At 37.3% G+C, this 21747-nt stretch overlaps 1 protein-coding gene across 3 annotated transcripts in view; it reads left to right on the forward strand.

The window, feature by feature from the left end:
* Positions 1 to 21747, forward strand: part of SGCG (sarcoglycan gamma) — a 150771-nt gene that overhangs the window by 45666 nt on the left and 83358 nt on the right. For all 3 annotated transcript variants that reach the window (XM_004774342.3, XM_004774340.3, XM_004774341.3), the window contains exon 2: positions 433 to 627. In XM_004774342.3, coding sequence (XP_004774399.1) covers positions 433 to 627 — 195 coding nt within the window. The remainder of the gene's footprint in view (positions 1 to 432; positions 628 to 21747) is intronic.

Genomic DNA, 21747 nt, shown 5'->3' on the forward strand with positions numbered 1-21747 from the left:
ATACTTAATCATATTATATATAAAATGATTAAGATGTGAAAATATGGTCACTGGATTTTGATGAATTGGTTGTATCTAAACTATTTCGAATGATAGAGAAAATATCACTCTGTGCTTGAAATAATGATATATTTCAAAGTAACATTCAGTTCTTTTTAAAACTCATCTTCATTTTGAAAATTTATTATTGGGGTAAAAAGTATAATCTTGTGGGACTTGTAGTAAATCAGTATTGAAAAACAAGTTGTCTGTTTCTGTCTCTTTGTCCCTCCGTCTCTCACCCTCTCCGGCTCCTTCCCCTCCTCCCTATGGCTCTACACTCCTTCTCTCCCTTTCTCTCTCTCCTTCGCTGTCTCGGTGTCTCTCTGACCCTCCTTCTCGACCTCACCCGTTCCCTGTCCCTTCTCCCACCCCCTCCCTACCCCGTGGCAGATGGTCCGTGAACAATACACTACGACCACAGAAGGCACCCACATACAGAGGCCAGAGAACCAGTGTGTCTACAAAATTGGCATTTATGGCTGGAGAAAGCGCTGTCTGTACTTATTTGTTCTTCTTTTACTCATCATCCTCCTCGTGAACTTTGCTCTTACAATTTGGATTCTTAAAGTGATGTGGTTTTCCCCAGTAAGTAGTTTCCTTTCCTGGTAAGCATGTTCTTGTTCTGTTTGATCTATCACTTACCCATATTGTATTGGTAGAAGCCTCCTTTAATGGAATTAATGTTTGTTTTCTTTCTGGGTCCGAATTCTCAGTAGCAAAATATTCATACATTTATCTTTCTTAATTTCACTGTGAACTGTAAGGTGTTGGGGTTTTTTATTTCCTATTGTGATTTTTTATCTACTTGTGGGAAAATTATAAAAATCTTGAGTTTGTGGTTGACTGAGTCAAAATCACATAATGACTATTTAATCCATTAATTTATAAAATTCTACAAATCATGTTGGTTTTTCTAATGCCATTAATCTACAAATACTAACCATCCAGATGCTACTTTCTCATTTTTAAAGTTTCATTTTAATATAAAATAAATTCATATCCACACTCAATATTTAACAAAAGCTTTGAGTAGGTAAAATACTCATAGTCCTAAGGAATTCATAGTCTATTTTAGACATCCTCCTGTTTTCAAGATAGCTGGATAATTGTATTTGCTCTAATAATATATTATATACTTTTTCAAAAAAATTTGTTTAATATAAAAGTGTCTTAATTTTGCTAGATATTTATCATAGTAAGAAAAATACTGCAGTGAACATCACAGGTACGTCAATCTGTTCCATATATGCATCTTGAAGGTGTGATACAGGCACAGGCTCATTCCAAGAACAGTAGTTATAGCAGTCAGTCTCAAATGCCTTCCTTTGATTAGTCTCCATCAGTCTCTATGCAAGTATTTCTTTCCTGCCATTATTCTACAGCCAGCAGGCACATTATCTATTTTGTTGACATAAACATTTATATTTTCCCATATTCAAAGAGGCAAATTACCAATCCCAGCAAAATATAGCTTAAAATGTGTTACTTAATATATTTAATATAAACACATACTGTGAATTGTTATTATAAACCATATTTAAGTGCTATAAATACATAATATTTTTATTTCATTTTATTTTATTTTTGCAGTGTTCCAAGATTCATTGTTTATGTACCACAGCCAGTGCTCCATACAATATGTGCCCTCCTTAATATCTACCAGGCTCACCACCAGGCTGGGTCATCCATCCCCCCACTCCCCTCCCCTCCAAAACCTTCAGTTTGTTTCTCAGAGCCCACAGCCTCTCATGGTTCATCTCCCCCTCCAATTTCCCCCAATTCACTATTTCTTTCATTCTTCTAATGTTCTCCATGTTATTCCTTATGCTCCACAAGTAAATGAAACCATATGATAATTGACTTTCTCTGCTTGACTTATTTCACTCAGCATAATCTCTTCCAGTCTTGTCCATGTTGATACTAATTTGGGTATTCATCCTTTCTGATGAAGGCGCAATATCCCATTTTATATATGGACCATATCTTCTTTATCCATTCATCTGTTGAAGGGCATCTTGGCTCTTTCCACAGTTTGGCTATTGTGGATATTGCTTTTATGAACACTGTGGGGCATAGGGCCAATTCGAGTTTATCTTTGTATATGGTGTAAGTGAATGGTCCAGTTTCATTCTTCAATGCATAGCTGTCCAATTTTCCCAGCACCATTTATTGAAGAGACTGTCTTTTTTCTACTGGATATTTTTTCTTGCTTTGTCGAAGATTATTTGATTATGGAGTTGCCGGTCCATATCTAGACTCTCTACTCTGTTCCACTGGTCTGGGTTTCTTTTTTTGTGCCAATACCATTATGTCTTGGTGATCACAGCTTTGTAGTAAACTTGAAATCAGGCAACATGATGCCCCAGCTTTGTTTTTCTTTTTCAGCATTTCCTTAGCAATGCAGGGTCTCTTCTGGTTCCATACAAAGTTTAAGATTGTTTGTTCCAGAACTTTGAAAAATGTCAGTGGAATTTTCATCAGGATAGCATTGGAAGTACAGATTGCTCTGGGCAATATAGACATTTTAACAATGTTTATTCTTCTGATCCCTGAGCAGGGAATGCTTTTCCACCTTTTCCTGTCTTCTTCAATTTCTTTCATGAGCATTCTGTAGTTCTTTGAGTACATACCCATTAACTCCTTGGTTAGTTTTATTCCAAAGTATCTTACAGTTCTTGGTGCTATAGTAAATGGAATTGATTCTCTCATTTCCCTTTTTATATTTTCATTGTTAGTGTATAAGAAAGCAACTGATTTCTGTGCATTTATTTTGTATTTCTGCACATTACTGAATTGCTGTATGAGTTCTAGTAGCTTGGGGGTGAAGTCTTTTGGGTTTTTCTTGTAAAGTATCATATCATCTGTGAAGAGAGAGAGTTTGACTTCTTCTTTGTCAATTTGAATACATTTTAATTTTTTGCGTTGTCTGATTGCTGTTTCTAGGATGTCTAGTACTATGTTGAACAACAGTGGCAAGAGTGGGCATCCTTGTCATGTTTCTGATCTCAGAGGGAAGGCTGTCAGCTTTTCCCCATTGAGAATGATATTCGCTGTGGATTTTTCAAAGATTTTATGAAGTTGAGGAATATTCCCTCTATCCCTATACATTGAAGAGTTTTAATCAGGAATGGATGCTGTATTTTGTCAAATGCATTTTCTGCATTAATTGAGAGGACCATGTAGTTCTTCTCTCTTATTGATTTGTTCTGTCACATTGATTGATTGGTGAATGTTGAACAACCCTTGCATCCCAGGGATAAAACCCACCTGGTCATGGTGGTTAATCTTTATAATGTACTGTTGGACCCTATTAACACAAAACTAGGATCTTGTTAAGAATCTTGGCATCCATATTCATCTGGGATATTGGTCTGAAATTCTCCTTTTTGATGGGATCTTTGCCTGGTTTGGGGGTCCAGATCATGCTGGCTTCATAGAAAGAGTCTAGAAGTTTTCCATCTGTTTCTATTTTTTTGAAACAGCTTCAGGAGAATAGGTATTATTTCCCCTTTGAATGTTTGGTAGAATTCCCCATGGAATCCATCAAGTCCTGGACTTTTGGATTTTTGGGGAGGTTTTTGATCACTGCTTCAATCTCTCTACTAGATATTGGTCTATTCAGGTTGTCTATTTCTTCCTGTTTCAGTTTTGGAAATTTATAAGTTTCCAGGAATGCATCCATTTCTTCTAGGTTGCTTAGCTTATTGGCATATAACTGTTGAAAATAATTTCTGATGATTGTTTCTATTTCTTTGATGTTAGTCGTGATCTCCCCCTTTTCATTTATAATTTTATTAATTTGGATCCTCTCTCATTTCTTTAGGATTAATTTGGCCAGTGGCTTATTGATCTTATTGATTCTTTCAAAGAACCAGCTTCTAGTTTTGTTGATATGTTCTACTGTATCTATAACTCATTGATCTCTGCTCTAATACTAATTATTTCTCTTCTCGTGCATGGGTTTGGCTTAACTTATTGTTGATTTTCCAGTTCTTTAAGGTGTAAAGAGAATTGGTGTATTCAAGATTTTTCAATTTTTTTGAATGTGGCTTGGATAGCTATGTATTTCCCCCTTAGGATCCCCTTTGCCATATCCCAGAGGTTGTGGAATGATGTGTCTTCATTCTCACTGGTTTCCATGAATTGTTCAAGTTCCTCTTTGATTTCCTGGTTGGTCCAAATGTTCTTGAGCAGGAAGGCCTTTAGCTTCCAAATATTTGTATTTCTTCCAAACTTCTTCTTGTGGTTGAGTTCCAGTTTCAAAGCATTGTGGTCTGAAAATATGCAGGGAATAATTTTAGTCTTTTGGTATCAGCTGAGCCCTGATTTGTGACCCAGTATGTAATCTATTCTGGAGAAAGTTCCATGTGCACTCGAGAAGAATGAGGGTTTTGTTGTTTTAGGGTGGAATGTTCTGTATATATCTATGAGGTCCTTCTGGTCCAATGTATCATTCAAAGCTCTTATTTCTTTATTGGTATTCTGCTTAGATGATCTTTCTATTACTGAGAGTGGCATGTTAAGATCCTCTACAATTAATGTGTTCATATCAATATGACTTTTTATTAACAGTTGGTTTATGTAGTTGACTACTCCCATATTGGGGGCAATATTTACAATTGTTGGAGATTCTTGGTGGACAGACCCTTTAAGAATGATGTAGTGTCCTTCTGTATCTCTGACTACAGTCTTTAGCTTAAAATCTACTTTATCTGCTATGAGAATCACTACCCCAGCTTTCTTTTGAGGCCCATTAGTATGAAAGATGGTTCTCCGTCCCTTCACTTTCAGTCTGGATGTATCTTTGGTTCCAAATGGGTCTCTTGTAGACAGCTTATGGGCAGGTCCTCTCATTTTATCCAGACTGCAACCCTGTGCCATTTTATGGGAGCATGTAGGCCATTCACATTGAGAGTGATTACTGAAAGATGAGTTTTTATTGATATCATGCTGCCTGTGAAGTTCTTATTTTTATAGATTATCTCTAAATTTCTGTTCTATGTCACTCATGGATTCTTTTTTCTTTTATAGTACCCCCCTTAATATTTTTTGTAATTTCTTGTAGTGCTGGCTTGGTGGTCACATGCTCTTTTAAACCTTGCCAGTCTTAGAAACTCTTTATCTCTCGATCCATTTTGAATTTCAACCTTGCTGGATAAAGTATCCTTGACTGAATGTTCTTCTCATTTAGTGCCCTGAATTTGTCTTGCCAGCCCTTTCTGTCTTGCTAGGTTTCTGTGGACATGTCTGACGTTATTCTGATGGTCCTTCCTCTGTACATAAGAAATCTCTTCCCACTGCTTCCCTTAAGACCTCCTGTCTGAAATTATGATTCATGAATTTCACAATTAAGTGTCTGGAGGTATTTCTACACTTGTTGATCTGGAGGGGTGTATCCTTTCTGCCTCTAGGACTCAGACACTTGTTCCATTCCATTCCCCAAATTAGGGCAATTTTCATCCAGAATTTGTTCAACTATATCTTCTAGTCTTTTCTCTTTCTCCGCCCTCTCAGGGATCCCGATAATTCTGATGTTGGAACGTTCCGTGGCATCATTTATTTCCCTAATTCTGTTTTTGCATCTTCTAAACTCTGTTCCAGACCTCCTCCTGATCCTTCTTTTCTATCATTTTGTCTTCAAGATCACTAATTTGATCTTCTCCCTCAAGTTACCCTAGCCATTAGAGTATTCAGATTAGGTTGGATGTCACTGGTAGCATTTTTAGTACTGCCTGATCAGCTTTCATTTCCACACTTAGAGATTGTATGTTGCCACTAATGGTCTTCTCCAACCTAGCCACTGCCTGGATAATTGTTACTCTGACTTCCTTTTCCAACATACTGTTTATGTCCATATCCAGTAGTTCTGTGGCAGAGGGCACAGTCTCTGAATTTTTCCTCTGTTGGCTGTTCCTCCTCCTAGTCATTTTGGTGAGATTAAGGGGAGGTATAGCTGAATATATCAACCATGATCCAGGCAAGGTGCACCCTGGAAAGTTTGGGAGCAATTGGAAGTCACCACCAAAAAAAAAAAAAAAAAAAAAAGGAAAATAAAAAAAAAAAAGGATGAAAACCCAGCCAAAATGAGCCCCAAAAGTAAGATGGGAAAGTAGTTATAAACCCTCAATGTGAGTGGGAAGGTTATTTCGATTCTTCCTGGGTGTATCTTGTTATCTTTGTTAAAGGACTCAACTTTCCAGATACAGGAAAATTAAAACTGGTTTATATATAAGTGTAGTATTGAATAGGGAAAAAGGATCACCTTGAAGCTTATATCTATGTGTATATTTTTTAAAAAGAGAAAAAGAAGCACATATATATAAAAAAAAGTTAAAAAGTTATTATGGAATATGTTGTATTAAACCTCTAGTTGCAATGGTAAGTAGATTAAAAAAAATTAAAAGAACAAGAATCATGAGAACAAATTTAAAAGAAAAAAGAAAGAGAAAGAGAGAAGAAAAGAAAAGGAGAGAAAGAAAGAGAGGAAGAGAAAGAAGAGGTGTATTTATGAAATATACAGGTTTACAGGTTTGGGGGCACTACTGGGGGCTTAATACATTGTTTTCCTCTGATGTTGGGGTTTTACAGTTTTGGGGGGACCCTGTGGCTGTTGTTCTCTTGTTCTCTGGCTTGTCTTCTGGGGGAGGGCCCTTCCACATTGTTTTTCAATCAACCTTGCTTGGACTGAGTCACCCTGCCCCTGATCAAGGGGCAGGGCTCTGTGGAAATCTGTGTTTCAGGCTTTAGTTCTTTGAAGGTTTTTGTTCTTTGGAGGCTTTTTGTGGCATTTCAGAGGTTTCCATGAAAAGCAAACTGTCCACACCCAGACCTCCACCTCAGAGAGAAGCCTCAATCTGCTCCCCTCTGGATGGTCCAGAACACACAGATTCCCCGTCTGCACACTCTGCTAAACACTGCAACATCCCACAGGTGGTGCGTACCACCAGCCACTGTCTCAGTGGTCGCCCGAGGCCCCCACTTGTCTCTGTGCCCCTGGGCCACTAAAACTGCGAGAAATATTGGTCCGGGCAAGCCCGAACCCAGGTGACTGCCATTACCAGGACTGCTGTCTAGGGTCCACACCCATGCTGGGTGCACGAACACTCAGCAGAAGCACAGGTCACAGGTCGCATAGGGCTGCAGGCTGAGGGACCCTGACTGGAGACCACACTGAGTTCTCTCAGGCACAACTGGGTACACTCAGACCTGTCAGAGGCACAGGTTGCAGAAGCCTGCAGGCTCAGACTGCTGACCTATGCCCACTCCAGGATCTCTCAGGCAAGGGTGGGAGTATGCCTAGCAGGAGTGGTGGTGCAAGCAGTGGAAAGCTGCGGGCTCAGAGACCACGGAATGGATCCCCTGCTGGGCTCTCTCTGGCACAGATGCTTGCTGGCACTGCCTGTCCTGGGACTGTGGCCTTAGGCCCGTGCCCATGACTGCCTGATTCCACCAGGAGCCCCTTAAGGTCTTCTGCTCTTTTTGAGTGCTTTTAACCAGTCTCCAAGTTAATGCTGGTCCCCAGTCACAGGGCACTTTTGTATTGGGGTATTACTTTCCAGTGGGTCACTTCTAGTGGCTCCCTCCCCATTCTGTTTATCCTCCAATATCAGTCCGAGCATTCCCACTCTGTTTCACTGGCCACTGATGATCTTCTGCCCCCAAAGAGATCAGACATGTATAATCCTATATCTCAGGCTCATTTCATGGGTGTTCAGAATGTTATTTAGCTCACTTTAGGGAACCAGTTGAAACAGAGTCTCCTACTTCTCCACCATCTTGCCACTCCCCTCCCTACATAATATATTTAAATTAGTCAAATATATGTTGTGATTTCCTCTTTAAAATTTACAAAAACCATGTTTGTACAGCATCACCATAGTATTTACTTCCATTAGGCACCTTTACTTAGCTAGCACAGCATATGGTGTATGCATGTGTTGTACATCACCTTCATTTTATCTCTAAATTTAAAATGTTTTAATATTTTTTGGAGAGTGAATTGACATTGAAGTCCTCCAGTTGTAAACTATGGGATCTCCCAGGAATGTCTCCTGACTGAAGGGCCCTACACCCACCTGCATTGTGCCCCTCAGTTAAACAGAATGTAGAAAGAAAATCGACTCAAAGAAAGAAAGAAGCCATGCCAGGGCCCAGCAGGTGCAGAGAATGGCCAGATTTGAATAGTCGTTTGGTACCAGGGACCCCAAGTTCTATCACTCACCTGGCCGTCTTGGGTCATCATAAAGTGAGATGATACAAATGATGCAATTTTCATATGTATGTGAGTTTGATCCCTTGCTTTGGGAATGACCCATACATTATGAGGCTGGATGTTGTAAATTAACTTATGCTCTATTTTTTTCTTAGTTTGAAAGATCTCTCTCTGTATAAGAATTTATTTTGTTTTTATTTTATTCATATATAAACCAGTATCCTTTCTTGAATGCAGACATGCCAAGGAAGTAACATGACTATAAAAGAACTTTTCAAGAGCTTTGGTAGTGAAATGATAAAGTCAAATAGGATTCTCAGCATTTACAGAGAGCTGTAGAATTTTGAACACATAACAGCTAGCATATAATTCTCTACCTAAATTTATAATAACCTATCTATCACCTATATAGTCATTAGGGTAGACTGAAAACTATAATTTGCCAAATTAACAAAGTCTTAAAAAATTTCTCTGCTTAGATCCCCAGTGTAGAGCAATGAGAGTTTATTAACTTCCACATATTGTCATTTCAATCCACATGTCCCTTCTTCATACTTTAATATTTTACTACGGAAAACAGTAAAGCCAACCACCAGTAACATGTCTTAAAATGCCAAGACTGAATTACAGGGTAAAACAAGGAATAGATCACAAAAGGAAAACACAGGATGCCACAGAAGATGGAGATTTCAAACAGAGGTTAAATGTTGGCAAGAGAACTAGTCCAAACACAATGAAAACAAGCCTTAAAGAGCTTTGCTGTGCCTGGCATGGGTTCCAGAGACCCCTGATGCTGAGTTGCTCACCAGGGTAGCTCCACTCTTAGAACTGCAACTTTACGTAACAGAATTTTACATAATTTCTATGTATGAAATCTATTAAATATTAAGTCATATTTAGGAAGTTTTAACATAGAATAAAGGTTCTAGAATATTCTGTGTTGGTCATTATAATCCCTAAATCCATTAGTTAGGAAGGTGGGCACTAAAAATATCAATGCAGTAAAGTGGCTACTTCCCTTTTTCCCTTTTCATACTTTCCTTCTGTAAAACTAATGTACAATATTAGTTTTAGTTTTAGTGTTCATGGCTATAAAATGTATCCATGAGTCTTATCAGTTAATATGTTAAAACATGGCATTTTTAATTTTTAACAACCTAGTTTAAAAAAAAAAAACCTCATGGTTATTTACTTACTTTCATACAAAATATTTTAGTGCATTTAATGAATGTAATTTTAACAAGAGAAGATTAATGATTCCAAGCTTAAAAAAAAAAAAAAGTTTAATGCTGAAAGCTAAATTTCTTTAGATACTTTTATTTGGGGGAAGAAAGAATATAAGTAATCAAAACAGAATTGTAATACTGGATATCAGCATTAAGCTTATAGTTCTTTTATAGTGGTTCTCAACCCTCTCAAGAGCTCCCTGGGTGAAATCTGAAATTGGTGCCCAAACACAGAGGCAGGGAGAGACCAAGGGAAGAGACAGGCTACTCCAGTTAACCTCATTACCCATATCTCATTACTGCTCTTACTAGCAAATATGTTGAATAGCATTACATTTCTAAAATGAAATTAATTCAAAAAGAAAAAATGATATTTAAACTACTGAAATTGAAATCATGTCTTTCTGCATCAATCCCTACTTATTTAATGAAGAGATCAAATTTAGCCAAAACAAATCCTTTGTACTAGAATACTTTCTGCTAGAAAGTTTCAGTATTCGACAGATAGTTTTAATAGGTTGGGCAGGAGTTTTATTTAAAAATATCTTGCTGAAGTAGAAAACGAAAAAAGAATCTCTAGCATGTGTTTAGCAGTCATTACAATAGCATATTTTAAGAGTTCTCTGTTTTTAGATCAAAGTATGTTCCACAACATACTTTGCCTCCCGGAATCGCTGAGAGGCAGGCACAGGCTGGTGCCGCCAAGGGCTGTCAAGGTCTATGGAAGATCTTGAGCTCCATCTCACCTTTTGTTTACTCGGCTCCCTCTGGGCTCCCTCTGGTTGTTTCCTCAGAAAAGGCAGTGTGTTGTCCACTGCAGGGAGCCCAGAGCAATGAAGTCTCTGCCCACAGGAGAACCACATGTTAAGAGTGAAGGCAGTGAAATTTTTATCTGACCTATAGATGGCAGAAGAGATTTTCACCTCTTCCTGTACCTGTCTGCCATGCTTGACACCTCCCCTAGTGGTGTTTTACTGTTTGTCTTCTGCCTGCCTTGACAGAGACCCTTGCTGGTGACCCAGCAGGAGGACAGCAGCCCCCTGTGCTCCATCCCTGCCTTTGCCCAGGCCTGGCCTGTATGGTCCTCACACTGGCAGTGATCTGATACTGATTACTTACCCTGCCTCCCTCTCTTTGCCATCCATTTTTCACACTAATGGAAATTAGGATTAAAAGAAAAACATGACATGGTGGCATTTTAAAGCAGCACCTTGACATTTTCTCAAATGATTTCCCTCTTTCTAAAAAGAATTATATTACATCAGTGCTTGCCAGTCTAAAAACCAAATTGAAATGTTTGATTTATGTCTTAGTCATAATAGAGTGGGATTGATCCAGAGGTCACAGACAATAAGAACATGTACTAACTTAATGGCATTTTTCTTTCTAAGAAGACAAGATATTATTAAGCCTCAGTTGAGAGGAGGGAGATAAATCTCAAGCTATTCAAAGTGCATAGGAATTTCATTATCCCTGGTATCAGTAACACAAATCCTATTGTCTAGAGATACAAATAGCACCATAGTTTTAATTTCTATCTGAAGGATATTCTTTCAATTTTCCTTTTTATTAAAATTTTTCTGTAAGTGATTTAAACATATTTTAACAACTGGGAAATAAAGCAAAAGCACTGGGTCCACAGTGCTTTGTCATGTGTAGTGACAGTCATCAGCTTAACCTAGATATGAAAGTCACACTTTTGTCATGGGGGCATTATAACAAAGTAAATGTGCTCTGAACATAAATGCATTTGCTTGTTTCCCATTCCCACCAATAATATAAAACTGATAAGGTCTTTGGGTAACAATAAATTGTTTTTGCTCACGACCACTAATGAAGATAATATCTTGTAATTTATAAACTAGCCTAATATATTTGTTGAAGTGTTACTTGTTTAAAAATAAAGAAAAATGACTTTTAGAGGGACTATAAGACAGTGGAAAGAACATTAGCTTAGGAGTCAGACTGGGTAAGAATCTTGGTTTTAGTTAGGATTAGTTTCAGTCTATGATTTTCTAACGGTGTACATACACACAATATACTGTTTGCAATTATTTATGTTACTTAGATGCTCAGTTTAAACTTGGCACAAAATTATGAACTCCTTTGACCAAAGTGTTCTTTAGTCTGTGTTGAGCATAAAATTAAGAGTGCTTGTCATCCCATGAAACTTTCACTGTAGAAACACCAGGGAAAGTCAAACTGAGACCAAAAAATCAGCACTCCCTTGGTCAAATAGGACTGTGTGCATGGATTATATAGTTGTTAGAGTAATGAGCAGGGAATTAAAACTATAACTAAAACAATAACTAAAGCTGTTTGGTCATGAGTCACCATTGCTATATAGGTTCAATATAGGCTTAAGCTGTATGCAACAGTCAAATGTGAAAGGCCAATTTCAGATATCCTATATGCACAATGTATGAAATAACAGAATTTCAAAGATGACTGTACTAAAAAAAAAAAAAAAGACACGCAGAAAGGGACTATTTATCTTGTTTTAAGAATTAATCTTAGACTCTTCCATGTCTTTCTGCACAGTAGTCTTTCCATGTCAAAGCTCATCATTGCCATTCCATTAAATAAACCACAACTCTTTAAAAGTGAACTTAAGTCCTACCTTTCTATCTTGTCCCAGATCAAATCCCACACCCCCTGAGAGACATTCTCCAGACGTTTCTCTAGCACACTTTATTCAGGGCTCATTCTGAACTCTCAAAGCTGTCTCTACTTGTTGGTGTATCTTTTTATGTCAGAAAAACTTCTTGAGGGACCAGTGGAGCTTTGTAATTTTTTTTTAATCCCCAGCCATATCCCAGTGCCTTGCATATGATTTAGGTAGCCAGTAAATATAGCTGTCGTGCTCTCCCTGCCTGCAGAGATGTCGCAACACCAACACACACACAGGTCGATGCACAAGCTCTTGTTTATTCCCTGGTCAAGCTTTCTCCTCCCCTTCTTTCCCCTTCCCCTGCGGGGGAGTTCCCTTGCCTTACATAGGGCATAACAGCCAATCACAGAGGTGTTCACGTGAACAGGAGGTGTCTGGGGCTAGTAGGCAGTGGTGGCATATGGTGTTCATGTGACGAACACGAGGTCACGTGTGGCCAGGGCGGATGTTTTTTTTAGGCTGTCTGTGCTGCTCCCGCGCCATCTTAGGGGCGCGACCAGCACCATCTTGGAGGCATGACCCCGACAGCTCCCCCTTCTTTATTTATTTGTATGGATAAGGGACCATGCCTGTCTTAGGTTGGGACGATCAACTTGCGCCCTTACCCATCATCAAATACTGCAGAGCATGCTGCAGCTTCTGTCTTAGGTTGGTACTCCGTTATTGTCCTCATTACCCATCATTGACTATCGGTCTAGCATGCTAAGCCATACTTGAGGTGAGCTACCATGCTCTATGGCTACCAAGGCTTGATGTACAGCCTGCCGGTCTCTGGCTAATGTGCGTTGGAGGGCCCTTATCCAACGCAGCGCCAGGAGGAGGACGAAGAGCACAATACAGCCAAGTGCAATAGTCCCAAACCAGGATTTCCCAAAAGCACCACTGCCTACATAGTTTGTAGGAATTGGGAGGCCGTGAGAGGGTTTACTCTCATGGCATTGATCTGCAGAATCTCCATCCGTAGGGAGGCTGTCAGATTGTGGAATTTGGCTGACCAGGTGCCATTGAGCATCTGAGATAATTCTCGGGAGAGGTTCGCTGCTCGGGAGAGATTAGAATACAAGTTAGATGTGATGCATATGCCTGATAAGGGCTGGATACAACTGGTGGAGAGAATTTGCGACATTAGGTTCATTTGTTCCTGGAGGAGATCTACCCTTTGATTGAGGATTATTACGAGTGATATACAACAGGGTTGAAAGGAAGAAGAATAGTTAAAATGAACAAAGAAGCAAAGGCTCCCGTGAAGGAGTAAGGAAGTGATGTTGTAAGCTGCTTCGGTGTTCTTGTATGGTAGAGATGGAAAGCCGATACTTGCATTGGTAGAGAAAAACAAAGGAAAAACTGTCGAGTCATTAGAGAGGGGCAGAGGAGTGGGCTTGAACCATGGCCCATAATTGTACTTCTCTATTCCGCCATGGTTGAGTTAAAACACTGAAGGGTAGGATGAGTATCCACAGTAGGCGCTTGCTTCCATTTAACCTTTATTCTGATCATGACCACTCATTACAAAATCCATTCACTTTATCTCTAGCAGAAGCAAATTACTTGATTATAACCCTCCATTACCTCAATAAACTTCTCATCCCTAGACCTGCAAAGTTACAAAGTCAAGTACAGAATACCTAAGACGGTAGAAGAGGTAAAAAGGCATAGAGATGTTGGGTAGTCCCTCAGTTCCGGATACTGCTTAGCAGCACAATATCAAATGAGCAATGACAGAGAGCAACTATCCTAATCTAGGTCAGTACAACAGCCAAAATACTTTGTAAACTCTTTCTTTGGTTCTTTCTGGAGATCAAATCAACACTCTTCTGATTAAACAGCATGGGAGGAGCTTAAGAGCAACTGAAGTGTTTAACAATATTTACTTATCTAACATCTTTTACCAAAAAATTGTACTAAAAATAATACTAATCATAACTCATAACTGAGAAAAGTACTAACATGAACTGGTACTAACATAAACTGCAAAGGCCAAGAACAGAAATTAGGAGTTGTGTGATACTGAATAGTATATGTGAACTGAAGACTCTGCTGCCTTGTATAGCACCAAGTATACTTTCCTTTAATAAACCCAAACTTAGGCACAAGAACTCAGTGTTAACAGGATTTCACCTTTTCTTACTATGTTTTATTTGTATTTGTACCTAATTTTTACTGAAACTTAATTTATTGAAATTTAATTTTTAAAAGATACTATTTAGAAAATGGTCTTACCCAGAGAAAATTATAGTGACACATATTTTAGATATTACATTGTTATGTTTAATTTAAATATTAGATTAAAAGTCTATAGTATCACATATACCAATTATTTAAGCTGTCTTTCCATTTGAGATGAAAGGCTTATGCTAATCTATACTCCTCACCTTCCCTGTGACTAAATGCTGAATTGCGAGATATATACCTACAAGAAGTGGCAATCTGTAGCTATGAAGAGTTCTGTGTAAGTGTGTAAAGTTGAGGGACCTATAAAAGGATTGAACTCCCATCCTTAGCCACATTAGCACCATGCTCCAACTGAGTTAACTGGTTCAAAGTGTTAGATAAGACAGTGATAACTAAAGAAATAGGAACAAAGAAAGGTTCTATTTCATCATCTTAAGGTTTCACAGAGATGACGCAGGTTTGCTATTCAAATTCCCACCTCCTGAAAAACAACTTCTTAAATAACTCTCAAGAGGGGTTCCGTTAGCTTTCAAAAGTGCCCGCAAGGGGCTCTCCATTCGGAGTCTAAAAATTTCCGACCCCATTATCTTTACCTTTACAGTCGCGATCTGCGAACACACAGCTGCTGTCCCTTTGTGGTTGCTCTTCAGCAAACTTCTAACCTTTCCTTTGTGGCCGTCCTAGTGATGAATGTGCAGTATGACAAGGGGGGAAAAGTACTCATGTATTGCCTTCTCTCTAAAACGCTAAGTTTAAAAGGCTGCACAACTTCTCTTCCATGGAATCTTCCTGTTAGAACTACCACTTCTAAAAATCAAGTAAACAAAATGGAAACATTGTATTTCACTCTAACAAAACTGTTCAATGTGAGATCAATGCACATAAAATTAAAAAGTTAAATATACCTCAACATTATCAGTAAATCAGAACATATCTCAACCAGTATCAGAATTTCTACCTTCACTGTATCTTTGCTATTTTTAAATATACTCACAGTTCCCGGGCTTCGGCACCAAATGTTGCGCTCTCCCTGCCTGCAGAGATGTCGCAACACCAACACACACACAGGTCAATGCACAAGCTCTTGTTTATTCCCTGGTCGAGCTTTCTCCTCCCCTTCTTTCCCCTTCCCCTGGGGGGGAGTTCCCTTGCCTTATATAGGGCATAACAGCCAATCACAGAGGTTTTCACGTGAACAGGAGGTATACAGCCAATCACAGAGGTGTGAGCAGGAGGTGTCTGGGGCTCGTAGGCAGTGGTGGCATACGGTGTTCATGAGACGAGCGCGAGGACACGTGTGGCCAGGGCGGATTTTTTTTAGACTGTCCGTGCTGCTCTGGCGCCATCTTAGGGGCGCGACTGGCGCCATCTTGGAGGCGTGACCCCGACATATAGTCCTAAAAAAATGAGAAGAATGAAAGACAACTTTCACATATGTGTATGAAATTCATTATGATCAAGAAGGGACAGCACAAATGCAGTACTAGGTTGATGACACAAAATCACTGTAAGATTTGCAGTTGGGTGGATGCATCCAAGGTTACTAATAAAAAATTTGTTAATCTATTATTTTGTTCATAGAATCTGATACTGAATGGACCATGACAGTCCCTCACAAATTCTCAATTTCTTTGCAAAGGCACTTAAATAAATTGAGTATCCTTAAAGTTGTTTCACCAGTTTTCTGAGATGTAAATGTGATTTGTAGAACATTGACTTTTCTTTTATGCAGATGTCTGAGTGAGTGGCAGCAAAAGCATCTGATCGTTAGTATAGTTCTCAGCTGTTATTTAAAATAATAAATATGGATTAATCAATTTAATGTCGGCTCCTCCTCCTGGTTGACCTGATGTTCTTACTTTAATCCCCAAATATATACTGTGTGAATCACCTGGTCTGAGCTTCATCACACTGTTGGTGATGTATGAAGAAGCACATTCAAATACCCTGGAAATTTGGCTTTAATGTCTGGGTGGTAGAAAACAGTGATGATTATAAGAGTGATGATAACTTTGTATAGTGCTTTAGAACGTGTAAAGCATTACAAACGTATGTGTATATAATGTCTCTTTATAATGCCACATTTTCCAAGTAGCAATTTAAGGGACTACCAGAATATTTTTGATTTGAGGAGAGGTTTTAACCTGATTTCTCCCCCCAAACGCCCAGTTTTATGAACACTATTTATACAGTAATCTGTGTTTTGGTTTTGAAAACTTTTATTCATTTTAGTATTTGTGAATTTTGTATGCATTTTTGAAAGAAAAAAGGTTTGGGGCGCCTGGGTGGCTCAGTGGGTTAAAGCCTCTGCCTTCGGCTCAGGTCATGATCTCAGGGTCCTGGGATTGAGCCCCGCATTGGGCTCTCTGCTCAGCAGGAAGCCTGCTTCCCCCTCTCTTTCCGCCTGCCTCTCTGCCTACTTGTGATCTCTGTCAAATAAATAAATAAAATCATTAAAAAAAAAAAAAAGGAAGAAGAAGAAAAGAAAGAAAAAATATGTTTGAGAAAGAAATTACCTCTAATATAACTATCTAGATGTAACTGTATCACTTTTGCTGCATATCCTTCTAATTGCATAATCCCGTGTTTTCCATTAGTTACTATGCTTCCTTTATCATATAACAAGCTCTTATGAGTTGAATCTTCTCCAGAGCTATATGCTTCAGCTACCTATTTGTTACTTCTTTTGACAGTGTTTTAGAACCCAATTTGAATGACTTCAAATACGTAGTTTGAAAATACAAGATTTTTCATAAAGTTGTATGTCATTTTTATAAAGTACCATGCTAATCTTTTATCATTTTTTCATTTGTATTCCCTGTGCTGCTAAAGGACATGCCATCTCAATTCTTGAGTCTTTTATGCTCCTTCATTCTCTTCCTGTCTCTCAAACTGCTGTTATCTTATGGTGCCTTCTCTCCTATTTCCTTCCGCCAGTCCTTTTATTAGCTCTACTTTACAAAGTAGGAAAGAAGTTGGTCTGTATATTTTTTCTAGTACCTTGTCTCCTGCTACCACATAATAGGCACTACTCTATAAATATGTCTACCTTAACTGAATGGTCAGAAATTAAAATTTTTTCTGAGATCACAGAGTGAGAAAATAAGAATTAGAATTTGTATCCATTTCATTTGATTTGAAATCAGCCCCTTTTTCACTTGACCACACCATATGGGATATCATATATGATGGTTGTAAAAAGAAATAGAAATCAGCCCCTTTTTCACTTGACCACACCATATGGGATATCATATATGATGGTTGTAAAAAGAAATAGTTGACTAGCCTTCTTCCCTAACATGATAAAGAATATTTACCACAAACCAGCTGCCAGAAACATAATTATTACTGAAATCCTAGAGGCATTTCTATCGAAGACAAAAACAAGAAAAGTATGTCTGATAGTCATACTACTGTGTTCTACCTTTTTTTCTGAAAAATTGACAAATGCAGTAAGACCATTTGTTAAATAAGGGCTAGAAATAGCTAAACAGCAGATGATTGAAAGAAAAGAATAACTTGCAAACAATTATTGTGTTATAAAATCCAGAAGAATTAAATGAAAAACTACTGAAATAAATATGAAAATTTACACTATTTAGGTAATAAAATGAGGTACAAAATGTCATGTACATGCACACACCCATGCTCTAGTCCAAACTAGTTAGAAAATGTATTAGTAGAAGAACCACACTTCGTGTTGCAATAATATGCAAATTCCTGAGGACTCTCAATTTGCTGAAATATCCTTTCCTGGTAGTCCTGAAAGAAATTTTGAGTAAAAGGGTATATACAGCTCAATGAAAACTTCATATTAGCTTCATTAACAACAAAGAATAACAGATGAACGTTTGCTTTAGCAAATATCAAAGCATTCTATATAACTAAAATAATGTAAACTGTGCTGCTCATAAACACCAAATAGACTGATGGAACATAAAGAGATATTAGAAACAGAATATAAATTGGTAAATTCTGTACAAATATAATTTGATATAACTTGTTCACTTTTCTAAAAATGTTATATTTAATTAAAATGTTTCTAAAATACAAATAAGTTACATAACTTCACTGTTTTAATTTACTTTAAATTACTTTTAATTTATAATTGATTTAAATTAAAATTAATTTACTTTAAATTAAAACACTGCATATTATGTAACTTATTTGTTAAATTAATAATATAAGCATATTATTAAACTGATAAATTAAAAATTTTGAATTGGTCAATGGATAAAGGTAGGAAATTCAAATATATTCCATGAACAGAAAAATCATTCTTGGGCAGTAACCAATATTTCATCATACACTGGGATGACTTTGCTACTCAAATGAAGAGTAAATGTGTCATACTTATTTGTGCTTATTTCCCCTCATGAAAGATACTGTGCTGATTCTGTTGTACAAACATGGCAATACACATGAAAAATGTAAATTAATGGGAAAGTGGGGGCATTACTTCATGAGTCCATGGAAAACTCAGGAAATTTTTTCTACTTTTAGGTATTGCAATAATACAGTGGGAAAATTATGAGCCAAAAGAATGTGCACATTGTAGAATTGCCAGAGTATCCATATATTGTATATTGACATTTATAAAAGGTTTTATTAGGTGGTACTTTGGATCATTCCTAAGATTGCTTTTAATATCTAAATGAAATTATCCATTTCCATCAGAAAATAAGTTTTCTATCAAAGAAGTTATTTTCAGAGGATTTTGCTTGTTTATAACTGTAATTCTATTAAAGGGATTTTTCTTCTAGGTGAGGATATATTTTTAACTTGTTTTAGAAATCAATAGAAGATATAATTCAGTTGAAATTAAATTTATTCTGTAGCAAGATGCTCAAAATTTGAATTTCATTAAATGAAGTATACCCAGAACTGATTTCTGTAGATATTTCTAGAGGCTCACAAAGTCTTACTCTTGACAAGTCAAAGGATCAACTTGACCAAACTTTATCCTTTCTTCTGCTTACCCAAAACAATTTATTATCTAATCTTTTGTATGATTTAGAAGGCACAAATATCAAAAGCTCATAAGATATAGAAAATTGAGAACTGAGTCTTTTGTGGGTATTTGAAAATAAATAAGACAATTACTGATTATTCTAGGACTATTCCCAGAATCCTTCTTCACACAAATATACTACTTACTTTATTTTTTAATATATATCTATTTATTTTAGAGAGGGAGAGAGAGGATACATGAGTGGATGGAGGGGCAGAGGGAAAGAATCTCCAGTGGACTCCCTGCTGAGAGGGGAGGGCAACATGGGACTAGATCTCATGACCCTTGAGATCATGACCTGAGCCAATTCCCATTAATTTACATTTTTTTAAATGGTGCTGGAACAAGTGGACACACACAAACACACACAAAGAATCTAGATACAGACCTCACATCATTAATTTGAAGCATATCATTTATCTAAATGTAATATGCAAAACTGTAAGAGTTATAAAAATAACACAGGAGGAAAATCTTGATGATGTTGGGTTTGGTGATGATTTATAACACCAAAAGTATAATATCTGAATGAAAAAATTAATAAGTTGGACTTCATTAAAATTAAAAGCTTCTGCTCGGCAAAAGATAAGCTACAGAATGGAAGGAAAAAATTGCAAAACCCATATTTGATTAAGGACTAGAGTCCAAAACATACAAAGAACTCTTAAAACTCAACATAAGAAAACTAACAACCCAATTACAAAATAAGCATAAGATCTAACAGACACTTCACCAAATGAGATATACAGATGGCAAATAAGTATATAAGATATTCAGTATCATATGTCATTAGGGAATAACATATGCTTAACTGACTGAGCCACCAGGTGCCCAAATATACTTACTTTAACTTCCCATTAAATTCTAGGACCCCCTGTCTGTAATATGAAAACTCAGTATCACTGTAAAATTGAGAGAAATTTTTCTAAAAATCCCATCATTTGAAGAATAAATTTATGTCATTGATCTATCACTGTGTTTTAGGATATAGTCAGATAAAAATACTATAAACATTCACTCATGAAAAAATTCTTTCTGTGTCTAAGGGAAAAAATTCTTATGAACTACAACAACTTTACAGTTGATGCCTTAAATTTTTACTAGCATCCTAGCAAGAAAAAAAAGTTGTGTAGAAAACTACCAGAAGTGACTGAAAAAAACAAAAACCTGAGGTAAGTGAAGAATATTTATGAGAATAATTAATGATTTAAGAAAACCTTCAGTTTGATTCTATATTACCTCGCAAATGTTGGCATGAAGTTATGAAAACACAAGGTTAAAAACTTTTTTAATATTTATTTATTAGAAATAGCAGAAGAAGTGGGGGAGTGGAGGGAGAGGAAAAGAGAAATCAGACTCTGTGCTGAGCTTGGAGCCCCAGTTGGGGTTCAGTCGCACAGTGTTGAGATCATAACCTAAGTTGAAACCAAGAGTCAAGACACTTAACCAACTGCACCACCAAAGAACCCTAGGTTAAATGCTTTTTTAAATTACTTTAACATCTCCCAAAATGCAGAATTTGTTACTATGTACCATTTATCATCCTTTACTGGGAACACTGAAATAATACAATTATCAGCCTATTCATTTTTAAAACATATACTGAGCAACTAACATAAGCAATGTGCTGTGTATCATGGATCTTGCAATTACAGAAGCCATTTAGTCATTGAACACATTGTTGATTTCTACTGCACGTAAGTTACAGTGCCAGGTGCCAAATACAGATTGGATTTACAAAATTCTCATTGCAGTAGAGGTCTAGGTACATGGAACAATGTGACAAAGTTTCTGAGAGACATGGTCAAACTTTTGTAGAAATCCAGAAGGACTTACAATGGTCTGAAGAGGTCAGAAAAGGCTTCATCAGGACTTATATGATTTGGGGATGTAATATGAGGAAAAGAAAAGTTGTTGAGTGAGAAATTTATTGTCACTAAAACATAAGGTTCAGAGAGGAAGGGTGGAAGATTAAGCTGCAGAGATCAAGAATAAGGGATCAAGTATAAGAAGAGCCTTGACTACCAGTAGCTCATTTGTATTTTATAGTGTATTCCAATTAAAAACCATCACAAGTTTTTAAAAAGGGAAGTAAAGTGTTAAATTATTATGTATGCATGTATTTGTTTATTTGAGGTAGGCAGAGGGAGAGGCAGAGAGATCTTAAGCAGGCTCCACACTGAGTGTGGAGCCCAACACAGGATTTGATCTCATAGCTCTGAGATGTTAGATTAGTATTTAAAGAAATTATTTCAGGAACACTAAGGAGGGGTACTGAAGTGGAAGAAGATATGTATGACGGCTTAACATATATTAAGTATATACATAGTGCCAAGGATGAAACTCCAAGAAACACCCCCTTATAACAAGAAAGCCTAGGGGAACATTGTTGAGAAGTAAGTGCCAAAGGAAG

This window comes from Mustela putorius, unplaced genomic scaffold, assembly GCF_011764305.1.
Source record: "Mustela putorius furo isolate JIRA1106 unplaced genomic scaffold, ASM1176430v1.1 tig00004035_pilon_pilon_pilon, whole genome shotgun sequence".
NCBI lineage: Eukaryota > Metazoa > Chordata > Mammalia > Carnivora > Mustelidae > Mustela > Mustela putorius.